General features: G+C 49.7%; 6 protein-coding genes across 6 annotated transcripts; 3 read left to right on the plus strand and 3 right to left on the minus strand.

Annotated features, from left to right (window-relative positions):
* Positions 1 to 896: 896 nt before the first annotated feature.
* LDX57_002548 (DUF1996 domain-containing protein) lies at positions 897 to 1,957 on the minus strand (the record flags this gene model as incomplete). Its single annotated transcript, XM_046084200.1, has 2 exons — positions 897 to 1,663; positions 1,720 to 1,957. 2 exons carry the CDS (start codon positions 1,955 to 1,957, stop codon positions 897 to 899), a joined length of 1,005 nt encoding a protein of 334 aa, XP_045940163.1.
* A 1,868-nt stretch (positions 1,958 to 3,825) lies between these two features.
* LDX57_002549 (uncharacterized protein) lies at positions 3,826 to 4,458 on the minus strand (the record flags this gene model as incomplete). The annotated part of the gene is made up of 1 exon (XM_046084201.1): positions 3,826 to 4,458. One exon carries the CDS (start codon positions 4,456 to 4,458, stop codon positions 3,826 to 3,828), a length of 633 nt encoding a protein of 210 aa, XP_045940164.1.
* Positions 4,459 to 5,013: 555 nt separating this feature from the next.
* Positions 5,014 to 5,838, plus strand: LDX57_002550 (uncharacterized protein; the record flags this gene model as incomplete). Its single annotated transcript, XM_046084202.1, has 2 exons — positions 5,014 to 5,605; positions 5,669 to 5,838. The coding sequence occupies 2 exons, from the start codon at positions 5,014 to 5,016 to the stop codon at positions 5,758 to 5,760; spliced, it is 684 nt and encodes a 227-aa protein (XP_045940165.1). The 3' UTR covers positions 5,761 to 5,838.
* A 3,955-nt stretch (positions 5,839 to 9,793) lies between these two features.
* Positions 9,794 to 10,602, plus strand: gprD (the record flags this gene model as incomplete). The annotated part of the gene is made up of 2 exons (XM_046084203.1): positions 9,794 to 9,859; positions 9,925 to 10,602. The coding sequence occupies 2 exons, from the start codon at positions 9,794 to 9,796 to the stop codon at positions 10,600 to 10,602; spliced, it is 744 nt and encodes a 247-aa protein (XP_045940166.1).
* A 369-nt stretch (positions 10,603 to 10,971) lies between these two features.
* On the plus strand, positions 10,972 to 11,355 carry LDX57_002552 (uncharacterized protein; the record flags this gene model as incomplete). Its single annotated transcript, XM_046084204.1, has 1 exon — positions 10,972 to 11,355. One exon carries the CDS (start codon positions 10,972 to 10,974, stop codon positions 11,353 to 11,355), a length of 384 nt encoding a protein of 127 aa, XP_045940167.1.
* A 2,145-nt stretch (positions 11,356 to 13,500) lies between these two features.
* On the minus strand, positions 13,501 to 15,663 carry LDX57_002553 (DUF726 domain protein; the record flags this gene model as incomplete). Its single annotated transcript, XM_046084205.1, has 1 exon — positions 13,501 to 15,663. One exon carries the CDS (start codon positions 15,661 to 15,663, stop codon positions 13,501 to 13,503), a length of 2,163 nt encoding a protein of 720 aa, XP_045940168.1.
* Positions 15,664 to 15,887: the final 224 nt, after the last annotated feature.

Genomic DNA, 15,887 nt, shown 5'->3' on the forward strand with positions numbered 1-15,887 from the left:
GGTTAGGGCTCGAAAGCCAGCAATTTCGATGGAAAGAAAGGCAAAACAACAGTATTTGGAGGGCAACAACTGAGTATGCACAATAGGTGGCCACTCCACTAGATACTCCAAGCTTCTTGTGCTACATTCATTCCGAATTGTACAAGTTTCATATCGTGATCCCAACGCAGAGCACCATTCCAAATTCACAGGGTGGTTAGTCACGTTTACGGCTTATGAAGGGCTGCAATCGAAAAGTTTTAACGCCCCTTGGAGTGAAGATCAGTAGTGACTTACTCGAACTAGCAACAAGTATCGGCCGAATCTACCACACAGGAGTACTCGGCGGAGCTCACCAGACATCCTTACAGAGACCGGAGCGCTCCGTAGGGCGTCGTCAGACCAGCGACGATCCTTTCTAGAACGGAGTGTTGCCAATAGTTACTCTAAATTATATTGGGCCCTTTCCCGTTCGGGTAACCAGATGTCCCGATTTGTCAGGCATCCAGCGAGCCCTGTCGTTAGTGCCTTCGCTTAGGGTCGACGGGGAACTGCCCCTGGTTTCGTTTCAGGTCGATATAGTTTATCCGTTATCGGGCAAACATCAGTCCATCTCTTGTTTTGCTTGTGTCTTTAGTATAATTTTTTTTCTTTTTGTAAAGATCTGCGTTACTGTTAGAAGACAGCTTAAGGATACTTGGAACGTTGGCATAAGTTTTTCCATTTGGCGTGATTGATGAAAACGATTAGCTGAATTATATATAGTGATCCAATGCGGGTTGCGAGATTTTGATCTAAACGAGCTGGAGTCGTGCGCACAGCGGAAGAAAAACAATGTAGTGACTGGTACTGAATGCCTAACAGTCAGGACCTATCCGCCCAGCTCAAGTTGGCGACTGTTCCGAAGATAACCAGATCTAAAATTCGTGGGCCCGGTGCCGAGCCAAGTGCCGTTTCATAGCTCCAGTCACACCGGACGATCTCTTGCTCTTGGTCATCATCTTGACACTCTCCCAGTAGTCGCTGGTGCCGTGGGACGGGTCGCTGTCCTTGGCGTCCTGCGCGTCGCACAGAGAACCCTCGTCGCCCGCTCCGTTGGGGCCGGAGAGGCGGAAATAGTCGCGATCGTTGGAAGACGCATCCTTCACCATGTTCTCGGCAGCCTCAGGGAGCCATCCGTTGATGAAGTCGCCGTGAGTGCAGTAAGGCGAACCGCAGGCGAATTCAAGCGGAGGAGTGCCGGACCAGCCTTCGGGGAGGATCTCGCGCAGGTCGTAGCGGATAGAAAAGCGGACACGGGGAATGCGAGACATGCCGATCGGGCAGCGGTTCTCTCCGTAGTTGTCCACCCAGTTCGGGTTGGCTGAGTAGGCGTACTCGAGCGTCTCGGGGTTGGCGCAGTCCGGGAACAAGAGGAGCCCTTGCAGATGGTCCTTGCAGGTCTTGGTTGGGAAGGCCGCGTCGTCTTTGTCTTCGTCTGTGCTCTCGCCGTCGCAGAACCATTGGATACCCGCATCGCTGGGCACACCCTCCTGGGATGTCGCGGTGGCGTTGCCGGCGAGAAGCTTCAGGTTCTGCGGGAGAGGGATCTCGGCGCTGTCGAGCTCTTTGTAGTAGGCGCTGAATCGGAAAGGCCTGAGCGCGGTGTAGTTGGACCCGTTGACGTGGTAGAGGGTAGGGACCCCTGTGGTTGGGTTTGATCAGCAACGGCGACAAAAAAGACACGGCAAGGCAACTTACAATAGGCCGAGAAGTCATTGGGGTTCCGGGCTGTCGAGCAGCCCTTCTGCAGCTCGGCAGAGGTGTTGGTATGGGCTGTGACGGCGTCCGAGCCGAAGAAACTGTGCATGTGGCTGGTATATTCGCCAGGAACAACCAGAGGGTCAATGTTCTTCAGCATGAACATGTCGACATTGGTCACAGTGTAGGCCTGCGCGAGGCTTGCTGCCAGAGCAGAGGACAAGACGAAGGAACGCATGGTAGAGAAACGAGGGATAGTTGTGGTTGTCAAGGAATGAATGGATGAATGAACGGAATAGAAAGAACGAAAGAAATGAACGACCGAACGCACACTCTGCTGCAGAAGGACGAGAGATACCCTCTTATAAGCGAACGAGCCCGCCCGTTGATCAGCCTATCCATAACTCCTTTTGACGCTGTCGGCGGGTAAGGTTGCGATGCCGTGGGAGGATGAGGACTGGGTGGGGATGGCGTCAAGACGTAGCGCGGGGGCCGGGCATTTTCCGCCGAATCTAACGCGAAGCCAAACCATGCCACGAGGCTTGGAGTCTGCGCTGTAGCCCCAATCGGAAAGGATCATCTCCTCGCAGTGACGCGTTCTGGAGATCGAGATGCATAGTCCTGGTGACGGCCGTTAAGATGGAGCCCCGTCCGCCAGTTTAGTGTTTCACCTGCGCATACTTGCATCAGGGTTCACCGGAATAAACTCGAGTCAGTTAGTGAAAGGGAAGTCTGCCATACTCATTTGGAAGCATTTTGTATGACATATCGGGCACAAGTAACTAGATGCCTAGGGACCTCTCCTCTTTTTTTCTCCTTTCCATTCCATCACAGAAACCGGCACCCCCTTTCCACCATTGTGGATTTTTCTGGGGCCTGTGCGTTGCTGGCTTCCTGTGTCCGAACACCTGTTTTTCGGATATGGTGCATTCAGAAACGTGGACCCGAGTCATAACATCGATGAAACGGAAGAAAGGTACATGAAGTTGACCTCTAGTCACTTGTTGTTGCGAAACTAAGCCAAGGTTTAGATCCCGGATGTGTCGTTTGACGACAGGAAACCGAGGTAGTGCTTGTAGATATTGTAATCCGATCACTCGCAGTTCCAGTAGTCAAGTGTGCCGAAATCGCTCATATTGTCCTCGGCGCTAGCCAAGTTCTTACTGTTCTTTGCAACTTACGTCAAAATCGCAGATGGGACACGAATCGGACCTACTCATTGGAGGGAAACGTTCTTTCTCTCTTGATGGATCCGGTAGCCCCTATCCCGGGCCATATTTTCACTAAGAGAAAGTTCGAGTTCTCAAAACTTCACTTTGTGAACCAGCCATAGTGAGCCTCCGTTCCCAGAACTCTGTCCTTTTTCGGGATTTGGGATTATCACAATGGCCGTTGAATTCATCGTCCCTGAATCCTTGGGAGGTGAGCCATATAGCTATATCATCACGACCCCACACCCTCCAACCCGATATCTCGAGTGCTAGCATTCCTAATTTGCTTGGCTGATAACTCAGGAACACCGATAGGGAGATGGGGCTTTATCCCGCCCATTTCTACTGGACACACGAGCTCATACGATGAATTTCCACCAAATGAACTGCCCTTCCAAAACGACTGTCGAGCAGATATCCCGTTAACTAGGTTTCCCATCGGCCTTCACAACAAACAAACACATACTATCTATTGTTGATGATACTTTTCTGCACTGAGGCGATATTCGCAACAGATGGTATCCCGTGGTCAGGAGAGCAGAGAAGCCGAAGAGGCAGCTCCCTCGGCCAGAAAAAAAAGAGCCATCGGCTATACGAGCACCATTTCGATGATCATTCGAACACGCGCGATTTAAATAGACATAAGGCATTACCTTGGTAGATACAGCACATTAGCTCAGACACGTGGAACTATGATCTTGGTTCATGGACCCCTAAATACGTCCTCTCGCCGCAAGAAACCTACTTTAGGTAAGATAATCCGAAGAAGAGGTTGCATACAAAGATAAATAAGCTGAAAACGTTGACAAATTCCCATGAACGGTGTTATTTCCTCTTAATTCAGTCATCTCCTCGGTTCCCTCTGTATCTTACCGCAGATCGTGAACGTTCGATCTCATTCTGCGTCTTCTTCATCTCCGTCTGCATTTTCGTCCACATCTTCGTCCACATCTTCGTCTGTGATTTCCATACCCCTCACCTCCTCTGGAACGTCCTCATAGCTTCCATCATTCTCAAATATCTCGATCAAAATGACCGTGATGTTCTCGGGGGTATCATAATATACTGGAAATAGATGGCCGCCGATCCCCACAATATTTGGCAGAATGGTCTCGTTGGCCTGGCTACCCATAAATCCGTCGACTGCGGTAGCATTGACTTCCTCACGGCTTTGGAGACGGGAACATTGACGATTCCGCCGACAATCAAACCAAAAGGAGCCCCGAGCATTGCCCAATGCGGCACATTGATTCAATCCCCTCACTGATTTCTGCACCGATCCGCAGTCGTTACTTCCCTTTAGGCGGCAGACGTTTCCGATTGCAGTTGTTGGCAAGCCGCGGAATTTGGCAGAGGAGAAAACGGACTGGCGGTTTGGCTTGACATTGCAGCATTGGAACTCCCGAATCCCACTGCAAGTAACATGGTTACCCTTGCATGTTGCGGTTCGGTAGTGCTCGATAGTCACGGTGGAGACGAAAGGGGAAAGTAGAAATAATATGAAGACGAAAGTTGCATGCAAGCGCATTGTGGATAGGTTGAGGTGGATATGGGCAGGCTTTTGCAAGTAGACTCTCAAAATAGTTTCCAAATGGCCCTTGGCGATGACCTGGTCAGCTTCAACTGAGAGAACAGGCTATTTATCCTGTCTGGTCCACACTCCATGAGGGCACATACCCATACGTAAACCCATGACGTTTTGGCCACAGCATACGCATGTCTTTACCCGTTCAGCTATGCACAACTTCGTATGCCCACAGGGATGATTTGGTTGCATGATGTCTCAAGCGACTCGAGGACAGCTGAGGTGATACAAACTTGCGATTCGGTGATGGTGACTGGGATATCCCCAGCGTCGGAGTGATTTGCATATCATCATTGCGAGTCCGTGTAGCTCTATAGCTTTCTTAGCGACCTAGCTCAAGGGCCACAGACCTGGAAACATGCTCACCTGAAGAGCTGCACTCCAGCTACCGCGGCAGCCTAGTTGAATACCTCCATTCGGTCGAGAGCCACATGGGCGTATGCAGACCGAAGGAGAATTATGAGTGAGTCAGTCTGGAAAATCGTTTGGTTTCCCGGAATGTTCATGTTACACAACTCGGTCATATTCGTGGCTTATAAAACCCAGTCGCTGCTTCCCGCCCTTCCACTTCTGACTCTTCGTCATCCTCCCACAGCCCCTCCTTTGACCTCTCACTCCACGCTTGAACATCTTGGCCTGAAAGCAGTTATGACTTCGGAAATATCGCCTACAGATAATTCAGAACAGTCTTACCACCCGGGTGACGGCGTTGAGCGTTGCATAATCGAGGGTCACCGGTTCGAATTTGACGACAACGTGCCAGACGAGGTACGCGACCGTATGAGCGACCTCTCTGCAAACGATGTTAAATTCGCCGATGTCCCCGCAGAGTACCTGAAATACGAGGTCAAGTACGACCCATGGGCTGAGATAGACAACGTCATCATTGATGGACATGTGTTCGCCGTCAACTATGACGTCCCCGCCGACGTGTCTTCTGCGCTGATCGAACTGGCCAGGCGTCCGGGTGTGCGGTTTGAAGACGTTCCAAGAGATTATAGGAAGTATTACGACTCTCGTGCCGGCTGGGTTAGAGACGAGGATTTCCCCGCCACAGCTATCACCTACTGCCAAGGTGACACCGATCAAGGTATATCTCCCTCCCAGTTTTGTGTCTGTGCAACTCAGACTAGGCAACGCTGATGTCGGGTAGGCCAATCGAGCGAGATTAACGACAAGGATGAACATGGAAAGGGAAATAATGATAAGGGGTCGCAGGAAGTGAAGTCAGAGAATGACAAATGATTTCAGTCGATTTTCTGTCTGCCTACAAGGGCCACATCTGTCATATTGTTCAACGGTCGTACAAGAATGCAGTCAGCCATGCTTCTCTGTCCATATTGAGATCAACTACCCATGCAGCATCCTGTTTAGTTCGTAGCGTACCCTCAATCCTACCAGAAATCCACTGTACTGTTGTCACTCCTTCCTCATTACACGACATCTTCCAGCTGGCCCAACCTCCCAGATATTCATCATGACGTCGAAAAACGATCCAAAAATGTCTCTGCATAGCTTCCCTTCGTTATCCACTTTAGCAGGGTCCTCTCGATTCCCCGATCCCAAAATTGTAGGCCTCCTCCCCAGAAACCTTGAACCAGGTAGTGTATGTCCGGGGTTTTCTCGAACTGGAAGAAAGCCCACGCTGGCAACCCAAGTCTCACAAGAGATATGCCTAGCAAGATGGCATAAAAGTGAGACCAAAGGATGCCCCTAGATGCCATTACAGTTGCTGTGAGGGGTGATATAACGCCACCGATACCGTAAGCTCCCGTAAAGCAACCAAGAGCTGTGGTGAAGCATGGGAGGTTTGCACAGAAAACGTTGTTGAGTGCAATACTAAGGGCCATACCGAACCCAAGGAGGAAGAATCCAACCACAACTGCTGGGAAGGGTGGGTAACGGGTTATGATTGTGTATCCGGAGGCCAGCAAGCCCATAGGAAGCGCGTAGCTTTTTCAGTGGTCGAGTTTCGATTCGATAGCATGTGTGAAAGGTGCGGCGAAAATTAATTCTAGGGCCTTTGAGATGGATTTAATGCATACAATGGCATATCCTATGTGATAGTCCATTTCAATATATGGGATCAAGGCTGGGGCGAACTGTCATTCATGCCGTTGCCGAAGTTCATGAGGCATGCGCGCAAGTTGCCATTTCGTTCCCTGGTGTAAGAACGGCCTTTCACGCTCTGCTGTCGGGGCGCTGTGTACTACAGATGTTAATATTGTCGAGAGTTCGGCGGTCTCGGGTTGACAGCCCCTCAGGAGAGCTTGCATGGGTGATGGCATCTGCAGTAGTTCCTTGGTCTAACATTGGCCTCGGAGGGGTCTGAGCCCGTTCCAAGTTCAGTGATGTAGTCTTTTGGGGCATGATAATTGGTACTGCGAGGAGGTGCAGAAAGAGTGATGGAGTAACTGCGACATATTTTGGCAACGGTTTGATCCTATATGACTAGACGCTTAAGCGCTGAGATTACAGATTCAAGATGTTGACGGCTCCACATACCCTCAGGATTTATAAGACGCACAGGTGAGGTCGCATCCTCACTTCCAAGAAATAGAGTACTAGATCGAAAAATCGAATTAATATCGAGGGCTGTCGGGATAGATCCTAGAACGCCCTCATAAGGTAAAGCAAACCCGATCGGAGTCACCCATTTTTACCGCATAGAGAATAAATACTTCACGTGTCTAGGAATTAAAATCCAGCTCTTCAACATCAGCCTTGGTCTCATAATATCCCGGCTCTTTGATTTTCATCTCTAGCCTCCACACTCCGGACGCGAAGTCATCATCGTCGAACCAGATAACGTCTGATCCAATAACAATGCTGGTGTTGGCCCTTCTAATAAGTTAGTTTGGAGGTTTCTATGATGATCATATCATTGCTCGAAGTTGAGGTTGAGAGATCTGAGTTGGCTTGCTATCCTGCTATTGGAGAGTCTGGTCAGCTACCATAGGACTGCACGATATGCAAGGAGATCCCAGGAGTTTGATTGATTTGAAAGAACATATGGTGGATGCACAAAGTCTTGCGAGAACATTATCCAAGACAAAATACAACGTTGGGAGGTAAATCATGGCTGCTGTTCAGAAAATTCCGACCGCGAGTATAAGGTGCTTTTGACCCTCTGGACGGTATTGAAAAGGCTGGCACGACGTAGCTGTAGGGCACCGGGATCCTCGCTGTGAAAATTCCGTCCCATTGTGTCGGTTCTCCCTATGAGACGATCGACTGATCATTGTGATGACTGGCGAAGGCAAAGTTTACCATTATAGGGATCACCATGATCTGTGTGAACTAGCAAGTCGGGCCAATCCAGGTTGCCTGGTTGAGAGACTGTCTAGAGAACGCTTGTGCATGCACTATTTGCCCAGCGTCAACCTTAATCCTCTTGAATCATAACTTGGGAAATATCGGGCTATAGAATGACTGACAATCATCGGCGACCTAGTTTCTCCCAAGAATAGGTGCTCCCGAAGATCCCCGTGCGCTTCATAGTAGTCCCCGAAGCCAAAATAGTGTACAGTTTCAAGCTGTCAGTGTGTTCTGCCAAAACTATAAAGGCGATTCGGTGTAATGGTCAAGAAGAAATGGGCGATGGGGGGGAACATGGCAGGGCGCGATAATTTGTTTGGGGCTACAGCAAACGCGGTCAGGCCCTCAGGCCGACCCTGCCGGTCACGAGTTCCCTCCAATTCTTCCTCGTATTTCGGCAATTTCATCCTTCCCGCTTCTCCATCTCGTACCATGGATGGCCCAGATACGTAACATCCAACTGCCGACTGCAGGTGTCCTTGCAAATCCACGCACATTACGATGGCACTAATCGACACTAATTATTAGTTTAACTCAATAACATCCCTCTACGGTGTACCTTCTCCGCGGCATGTCTCCGGCCATTCAACGACCATACGTCGTTAGATCGTCAGAGCCTCAAAAGACCAACGAACTGTATCTGCGATTCGATCTGCGCCTAGGCACCCTGTACTCGTCCACAGTGTCCAGGGGCTTACTCCGGAGTAGGGGGTTGTCCGGCATATCAAGCACCGCCTGCCTTCGCACTAAGGGGTGCTAAATGGGACCTCCAAATTAGAGCGTGGCGAATAGTCAAGCTGCAATAATCTCGTTGACAGCCTAGCTTGGCGGAAAGCGATGGATTCCCCACCGGGACTTATAGAATTATCCACAAGGGTGGGTTACCTCTGAAATCGCAGTCAACGATGTATGAGTGGAAGGCAATCCAGCCTTTGTCGGAGATACTCATGATTCAGTGATGCACGAGTTGCTACCAGGATCAAACCATTGGAAGATCGGCATTTCTATACGGAAGATGGAACCTTTGGCTGATGTGTGGGCATTTTAGTCGACGCACGGCGCCGGAACGATTCCTGCCTGGCTCGGGTGTGGGGCGTGATCGAGGATCTCGTGTGGAATATGCACCAAGCCACGCACCATCTACAAGCCCGTCGTCGACGGAGTATGCATCAATATGCATCCCACCTACCAGCTGGATCGTCAGTCCTTAAACTTTGGAATGCCCCATACATCAACCAGAATGTGCTCCCCTTTTCAAGCGAGTTTGTGCGAAAAAAGCTTCCTGTGAATCTCTTGGCAGGGACGAAACAAGGCTTTAATTATGGGTTGACACCCTTGGCGATGGAGCTTTGTCTTTGCCAACCATTCGAGTGTTCGTTCGTTACCCCCGACTGGCCTCTTGTCCACAACAATCTTCCATACAGCGACCCCCACCAAGCAATGAGCAATGGTCGGCCTAGCACGAATGTTACACATGCTTTACAGTGAGGATGCTGGTGCTTCACATATCGCGCGTCGCGAGGCTACTTCCGACTCTCAGTCACTGAGTAGCAGCGATAGGGCGGGCTTCATTGCCATGGGAGTGATCGCCATTCTTTCTTTTGTTTCAACACTCGGTCTATTGTGTTTTCTTTCCTACCGGTTCATGTTTTGGCGGAAATACTACAAACGACCCCTGGCGGAAAACCAGTATGTCGTGCTTATTTACAATCTGCTCTTGGTCGATATCCAGCAGGCTACGGCATTCTTGATATGTCTTCACTGGGTTTCGAAAGGAGCTGTCTATTATCCTAGCGCCGCCTGCGTACTTCAGGGTTGGTGGATTCAGGTCGCTGACCCTGGGAGTGGATTATTCGTCCTGGCAATTGCGATGCATACCGGTGCGGTCGTTTTGCGAGGCCGACAACTACCATTTAGGGTCTTCGTTACTTGCGTCGTCGGACTCTGGGCCTTCATCATAATGTTGGGGTTGATTCCCGTCGGAAAGTTTACCTCCAATACATTTGTCATCTCCGAAGCCGGATGGGTATGTGAAAATCTGAGGGTCAAGCGTTCATGGAACCCTATGCTAACAGCCTCCATTCTTTATAGTGCTGGATTGGTCGAGAACATGAGACGGCACGCCTCTGGGTTCATTACTTGTGGATTTTCATCGCCGAATTCGGAACCATCGTCATCTACGGAATTATGTTCTTCTATTTACAGCGTCGTATGAAGCAGGCTGCGATGCTTCGGCAAAACCATCAGGAAAATTTAAAGCGTCTGAATCGAGTCGTCATTTACATGGTTATCTATCCTTTGGTGTACCTTGTTCTTTCGCTTCCATTGGCAGCCGGGCGTATGTCTACTGCCCGACATATCATCCAGAGCCGCACATACTTCGCTGTTGCTGGATCTCTGATGGCACTTTCTGGCTTGGTCGACGTGCTCGTTTACACTCTGACCCGTCGACACCTTCTCCTCGAGACGGAAATCAGCACTTCGGACAAGATGTATCCTTACTCCAACTCGAACGCGTATCAAACGCATATAACAACCGCAACGAGAGAGAACAAACGGTTTCGTGTCGGATCTCGCCTCCGTCGTGGACTACAGAGTGTCAACGATACCGTCAACGACGACCGTGGTGATTCGACCGAAGACATTGTTCGCAAGGGCGACATGGAGCTGGTCGACATGGGCCATGGTGTGTACCAGGAGACGACGATTGAGATTTCGCATGAACCAGCAGACCCCGAAGAGTACCGGAGAGAGCGCAGAAGCGAGTAAGCGATGATAATGTGAGATGATACCTTACTGATACAATCTTTCTAAATATTCTTCGTGAACATTGGCTAAAATTTTGTTGTCTGAGTCAATGTCTTTCAATTTCTCTGCCCTCCCTTCTCTCTTTTTTTCCTTTCCTGTCTTCTTCTAATTTCTTCTTCCCTGTCCTTCATTATACCCGATGAGATTTTTCCTTTAATCATGCCGTGATACCTATACTAGTCTAATAATTCACTTGTTACGAGATGACAACGACCACGACACCTATCCCATTTTCTTTTATTAATTCGAACTAGTACAACTAAATCGGCGCCTCAACTAACATGACAAAATGAAAAGCCCCTTCATCGGAACCCAAGCGCCCAGTTCCACATGGACGCAATTCAATCATTCTTCCGGCATAACGATCTACATTGTCTCCACTTTCGTCAAAGCTTGTCCACGCAACTCGCCAAATCAAACACCACTGCCAGCGCATCACTGGACCTCGCCATCGCCTTTCTTAGCGGGACCCATCCTGTCGGTTCACGGTGTCTCAATTTCCAATCATTCGGATGGCCTGGACCTGCTATTATTGACCTTCCCAAAGGAGCAATTCCTGTATCCAGTAAGCCTCACGTCGAGCGCTCGCTTTTCCATTGGTTCTCTAAAACCTACCTAAGCCCTTTCTGCTGTGCAGTGTCCACTCTATACGAGACCACAGTCAAATATAGATTTGGCCCCCTTCAAGTTTTCCTAATCGAGTTCTCCTTTTAAGCTCGCTGCACGTCATTCTTGTCGGTGTTTAATTTAATATTAACTCGGCCTGCGTCGGGTTCCAAATCATTTGCCTCGTGTCCTAGAGTCAGAGCTGCTGCTACTCCGGGTCCTAATGGGATTCCTTATCCTCGGGTTTCGGGCTGTGCCGCCCGATGTTTAATATCGCCTCGTGTCGACGCCGACCCGAACTGAGCCAGACCATGGGATGAAATACTGCTTATTATCATTCCCGGGTTCATGTTCAGGCGGTATCCCAGAGCCATGGGTTGTTGCGTTTTAGGACATGTAGGTTTTTGTTCCCTTGGAGAAGCTCATTCCCATTGAGTGTTCACAACTACAACCGCACCCTTTGCGTAGTGTAGGCTGGAAATCATATATCATGATGCGCACATTATATAAGAACAACCCGGTGGTATGGCTCCACTGTTCTACATTGATATTCATTGCTCATCACTCAAGTCCCCCATACACTGCGACGACGATGATTGTCTCCCGTGGATCGCGGCAGACTCACAAGTAGGTGTTGACGATATCCGAACCCCCTGCCTGGGTGGCGATGTTTCTATCAAACGATTACGTTACCCCTTCGCTACACAACCAGTCTAATTGATACAATATCAAATACTTCTTTCAAGAACCCCCCTGAATCAATCAACATCTTGTTTCAATCTAAAAACCAACCAAGCTTTTCCTGTTCCATCCATCCCCGGTACGGAGTAAGTGACATAACTTCCGATTCGAACTAAAACCAACCAGCAAACAATAGTCAATCAATCAATCATTTAGTTCTATCCTGTTGGAAGTGGACTTGGTGGCTCATTTTCGGTCCAGTCTCCGTATGAGTTAGGCAACGCTCGGGATTTCCGGGCCGGACACTAGTTGGTCTTTAGTTTATAGACTACAATGCATGCATGTCTTAGGCGCTCTTTATTAATTCAGGAACTCACAAGCTCTTTATTGTGGCTTTGGACGGTTTTAGTTGAGCTTTTCTCCTTTCCATATTCTGCAATTTAACGGGTGATGTCTGAATGCCTGAGGCATCGACCAAGCCATGGCCATTCCATGCAGCACCGAGGCAGACCTCTTCTATACAGACCACCCCTTTTATAATTGCCTCAGACATTTGGAACCATTCGATGAATAAATACAAGGGTCTTCCCTGCATTTACATGAGAATATGAAAATATCTGGTGAATTGTCGATCATCTCAGCAGTAGGCGTTACAGAGAAACAAATATATATTTGCGCACTGAGCTGCCGAGATCTAGGATGTTGACATTAGCGCGCATATGATCCAGTCAGCGAAAGTAAATAATCAATCATGGAAGAAGATTAAGAATGGGAAAGTTAGGGAGAAAGAAACGGTGGTCCTAGCTGTTGTTATAGGGTCAGCAAAATGTGTTGGAATACTAGGTACTAGAAGCAGTAAAGGTGATCAAGAACTTCATGAATTGAAGATTGATTATTCTGATGATGATCTATCTACATGAAAAGGAGAGCCTCTTTATATGCTATACAGTGGCGAAATCAATGGAATCCTCCACTTTCACCATACCGGAGCTTCACGGCTCGAATGCAGGATCTCGCGGTCAGGAAGACGGAAATCTCCATTTTTCATGCAGTTACCGGGATCTTCCACAAAATGCTTGATAGAGTGCCTGAGGCATTCAGACATGGCATAAGGAATTAGAAGATTGGGGTGCATAGCACACTACCGTGGTTTAACAGTGTTGGCTAACTGCCTGTTAGTTAGAAAACCTGAGAAGAGTCGTTTCGCCAAAGCGGGATCACCCTAGCATAATCTCTTTTTGACAGCTCCTGCTTGATAGGGATGAATGTCAAGTCAACGCTTAAATCATTTGGAATATCTAGTCGTGTGATGCCTGTGCTACTATGGTGGGTCAGGGGTGGTCTAGCCTTCCGAGAAAGATGAATCAAGGGCATCTTCAACATATTACTCCTGACAAGTTAATTCGAGGGTGGAATGACTGGTTGAAAGAGCTCATTGCTATAGGAGATGATTCAAATGTGTATGAATTGATCTATCAACGCATTGATCTATCCTAGCACGTCCATCCCTTGTCTTGACATCCCCTCGATCATGTTGCGCGTTGAAACCCTCCTGTGGCAGGACAAACAAATCTAAAGCCCTTCCTGGGAACTATCAGGGACGGGACGACGCGGGACATGAGGACGCAGAGGAAGTTTCGGCCGCTGTTCCAGCTCCGCGTTGGTAGGACGCGGCGGTTTAGGAGGCAACTGTTCATTGGTCCTGGCCTGCATTTGGCGCTGAAGTCGTGCCTCCTCTTCCGCGCCCTGGTCGGTTTCCATCGCCCGACGAGCTGACTCCTCGTCTGCGGTTTCGTCAATGCCTGCCCGACGCTTGTTCCGGATGCGTTCCTGCTCCTGTCTTCGGTCCTTCTCTTCTAGTGCTACCTCCTCGCGTATGACTTCGCGCTTGTCAATGCTCTCTAGTCCAACGCGGCGCAGAATGTGTCCGACCATGAATTGGTAGCGAAGGTGGCCGCTGATGATATCGCTGACGTCTAGATTTTCGACGCCGGGAACGCCGTGGACGGGCTGCAAGCCAGCAACGCCCATTTGGAAGCTGCTGGTTCGGTAGAGAAGCGCAAGAACAGTGTCGTTTTCGGAGTAGACATTCACAATGCGGCCGCTCACGACGCTGCGCATGCGACGCCAGTGCTCGGTGTTAGATGGGGTGGCGGATCCCATGAGGACCACGGACTCGACTAAACCGTATGCGCGTCGCTTTGCCAGAGTCTGAAGGCAGGAGAAAATAACCCGAGAGCCTAGAGAGTATCCGATAAGAGTGACTGAGCGCTCGCCTTGCACTTTGCTGATCAATGCATCGGCAAGGACCTCACCAGCCTTCTCAGATCGTACTTTGGCAACACTGAAAGGATTGTCAGCCACTTTGGTCGCCTTGAGCAGACCAAGCGGCAAAGCCACTGCACTCAAAAGTGACGCGAAAACCGTTTTCTTCAGGACCTGTCCGCCAGCAGCAAACGCAGCACTAGTGACCAACAGATCCATTGCGTTTCCGAGGTTCATCAATGGCTCCATCTCCCATCGCAGGCCGAACACTTCGGAGTCAGCGCCAATGACACGCCAAGGGACCACAAAATTATCTTCCTCAGTGACCCAGCCTGTGACGGCAATGGTAACTCTGAGCCGATGGTCCTCCTGAGCGGCTTCTTTCTCGTCCTCCGATCTGTGACGCGATCCTCGAATCGGTAGAAATGCAAAGTCGTCTACCTCACGCGCATACTTATCCACCATTCGTCCAGTCATCCGGCCGCCGTAGGCACCAAAGAGGCCTCCAACAATGACGCCGCTACCAGCAAGAGCTCCAAGATACCCTGCAGCGGCTGTGGCTCCGAGTCCGAGTCCTCCTAAAACCGTGCCGAGACCTGCGGCGACCAACGGAGCAGCAAGTCCACCAGTAACTCCAATAAGCACAGCTCCTGTGACTGAAGCGATGCCAACTTTCCATTTCCTAGAAGAATCACCTTTCTCATTTTGGCCTTGCCCGTCCCCGCTGCCTGACAGTTGAAGGGCTGTGTCAAGCAAACCCCGCGCGACTGTGACCTCGTCGCCGTTTAGAACCTTGACATCCAGACCCAGACTTGATGTGACATATAACATCAATACACGCGATCGTGCGTTGTAATGCTCCAAGCTAAGCATGAGAAGAAGTAATGTATGGAGGATAAGCAGTTTCTTGGCCTTGTCGAGACGTGCAAGAGGTGTTTGCACCGGAGGATAGACCTGCTGTAACTTTTGAATCGATCGCTCGTCCTCGTTAAGCTGTGGCTGAGATTCTTGGGGTACTTCCGAGCGCTCGGGACTCTCTTCTCCCTCATGGCGTTCATCTTCCCGATTGACCACTTCGCCAATACGGAGAAGTACCGCGTCTCTCCAATCATCAAAGCTAGACAATGTACTAGCTTCATCTCTCAAATCATTGGCGGTAAGCTTCACAAACTCAGGCTTGCTTTCGCCTTTTGAATCTTCTTCAAGGCTATCGAAGGAAGAACGCGGGCGGTTTTCGGTTTCTGTATCCGGCGGGAACCGATCGGGCTCGGACGTGTGGTTATGGTAATTTTGTTCAACTACATGGCGCATGGACTGTATGATCTCAGCGACCAACACTGTCAGGTCAGCGCGTTGGGAGCGATCCAGGATCGTGGTCAAGTCTTGGTCATTTTTTTGGGGAGCCGAAGACGACTCCGACCCCAATTTGCTGACATGTTTATCTTTGAACTCCTTAATGTTCTTCCACATGAAGGCGAGATCAGGGGCAGTGGCAATGGCAGGGATACGAAAGAAAGGTTGGGTCGGTCGGAGCTGTCGTACAGTCGAATGGGGATGTTTGCGGAATGTCGACGGAGGAGAAACAACGTTGACGCCTTCTTAAAGCGATGAGATCATCCGATGACTCAGCCAGGAGGTTTTGCCAAGGGAGGAACGGAGGATGTTGATGATCACACAAGGCTGATTCCTGCATC

Source organism: Aspergillus melleus, assembly GCF_016097325.1.
Source record: "Aspergillus melleus strain CBS 546.65 chromosome Unknown contig1, whole genome shotgun sequence".
Classification (NCBI taxonomy): domain Eukaryota; kingdom Fungi; phylum Ascomycota; class Eurotiomycetes; order Eurotiales; family Aspergillaceae; genus Aspergillus; species Aspergillus melleus.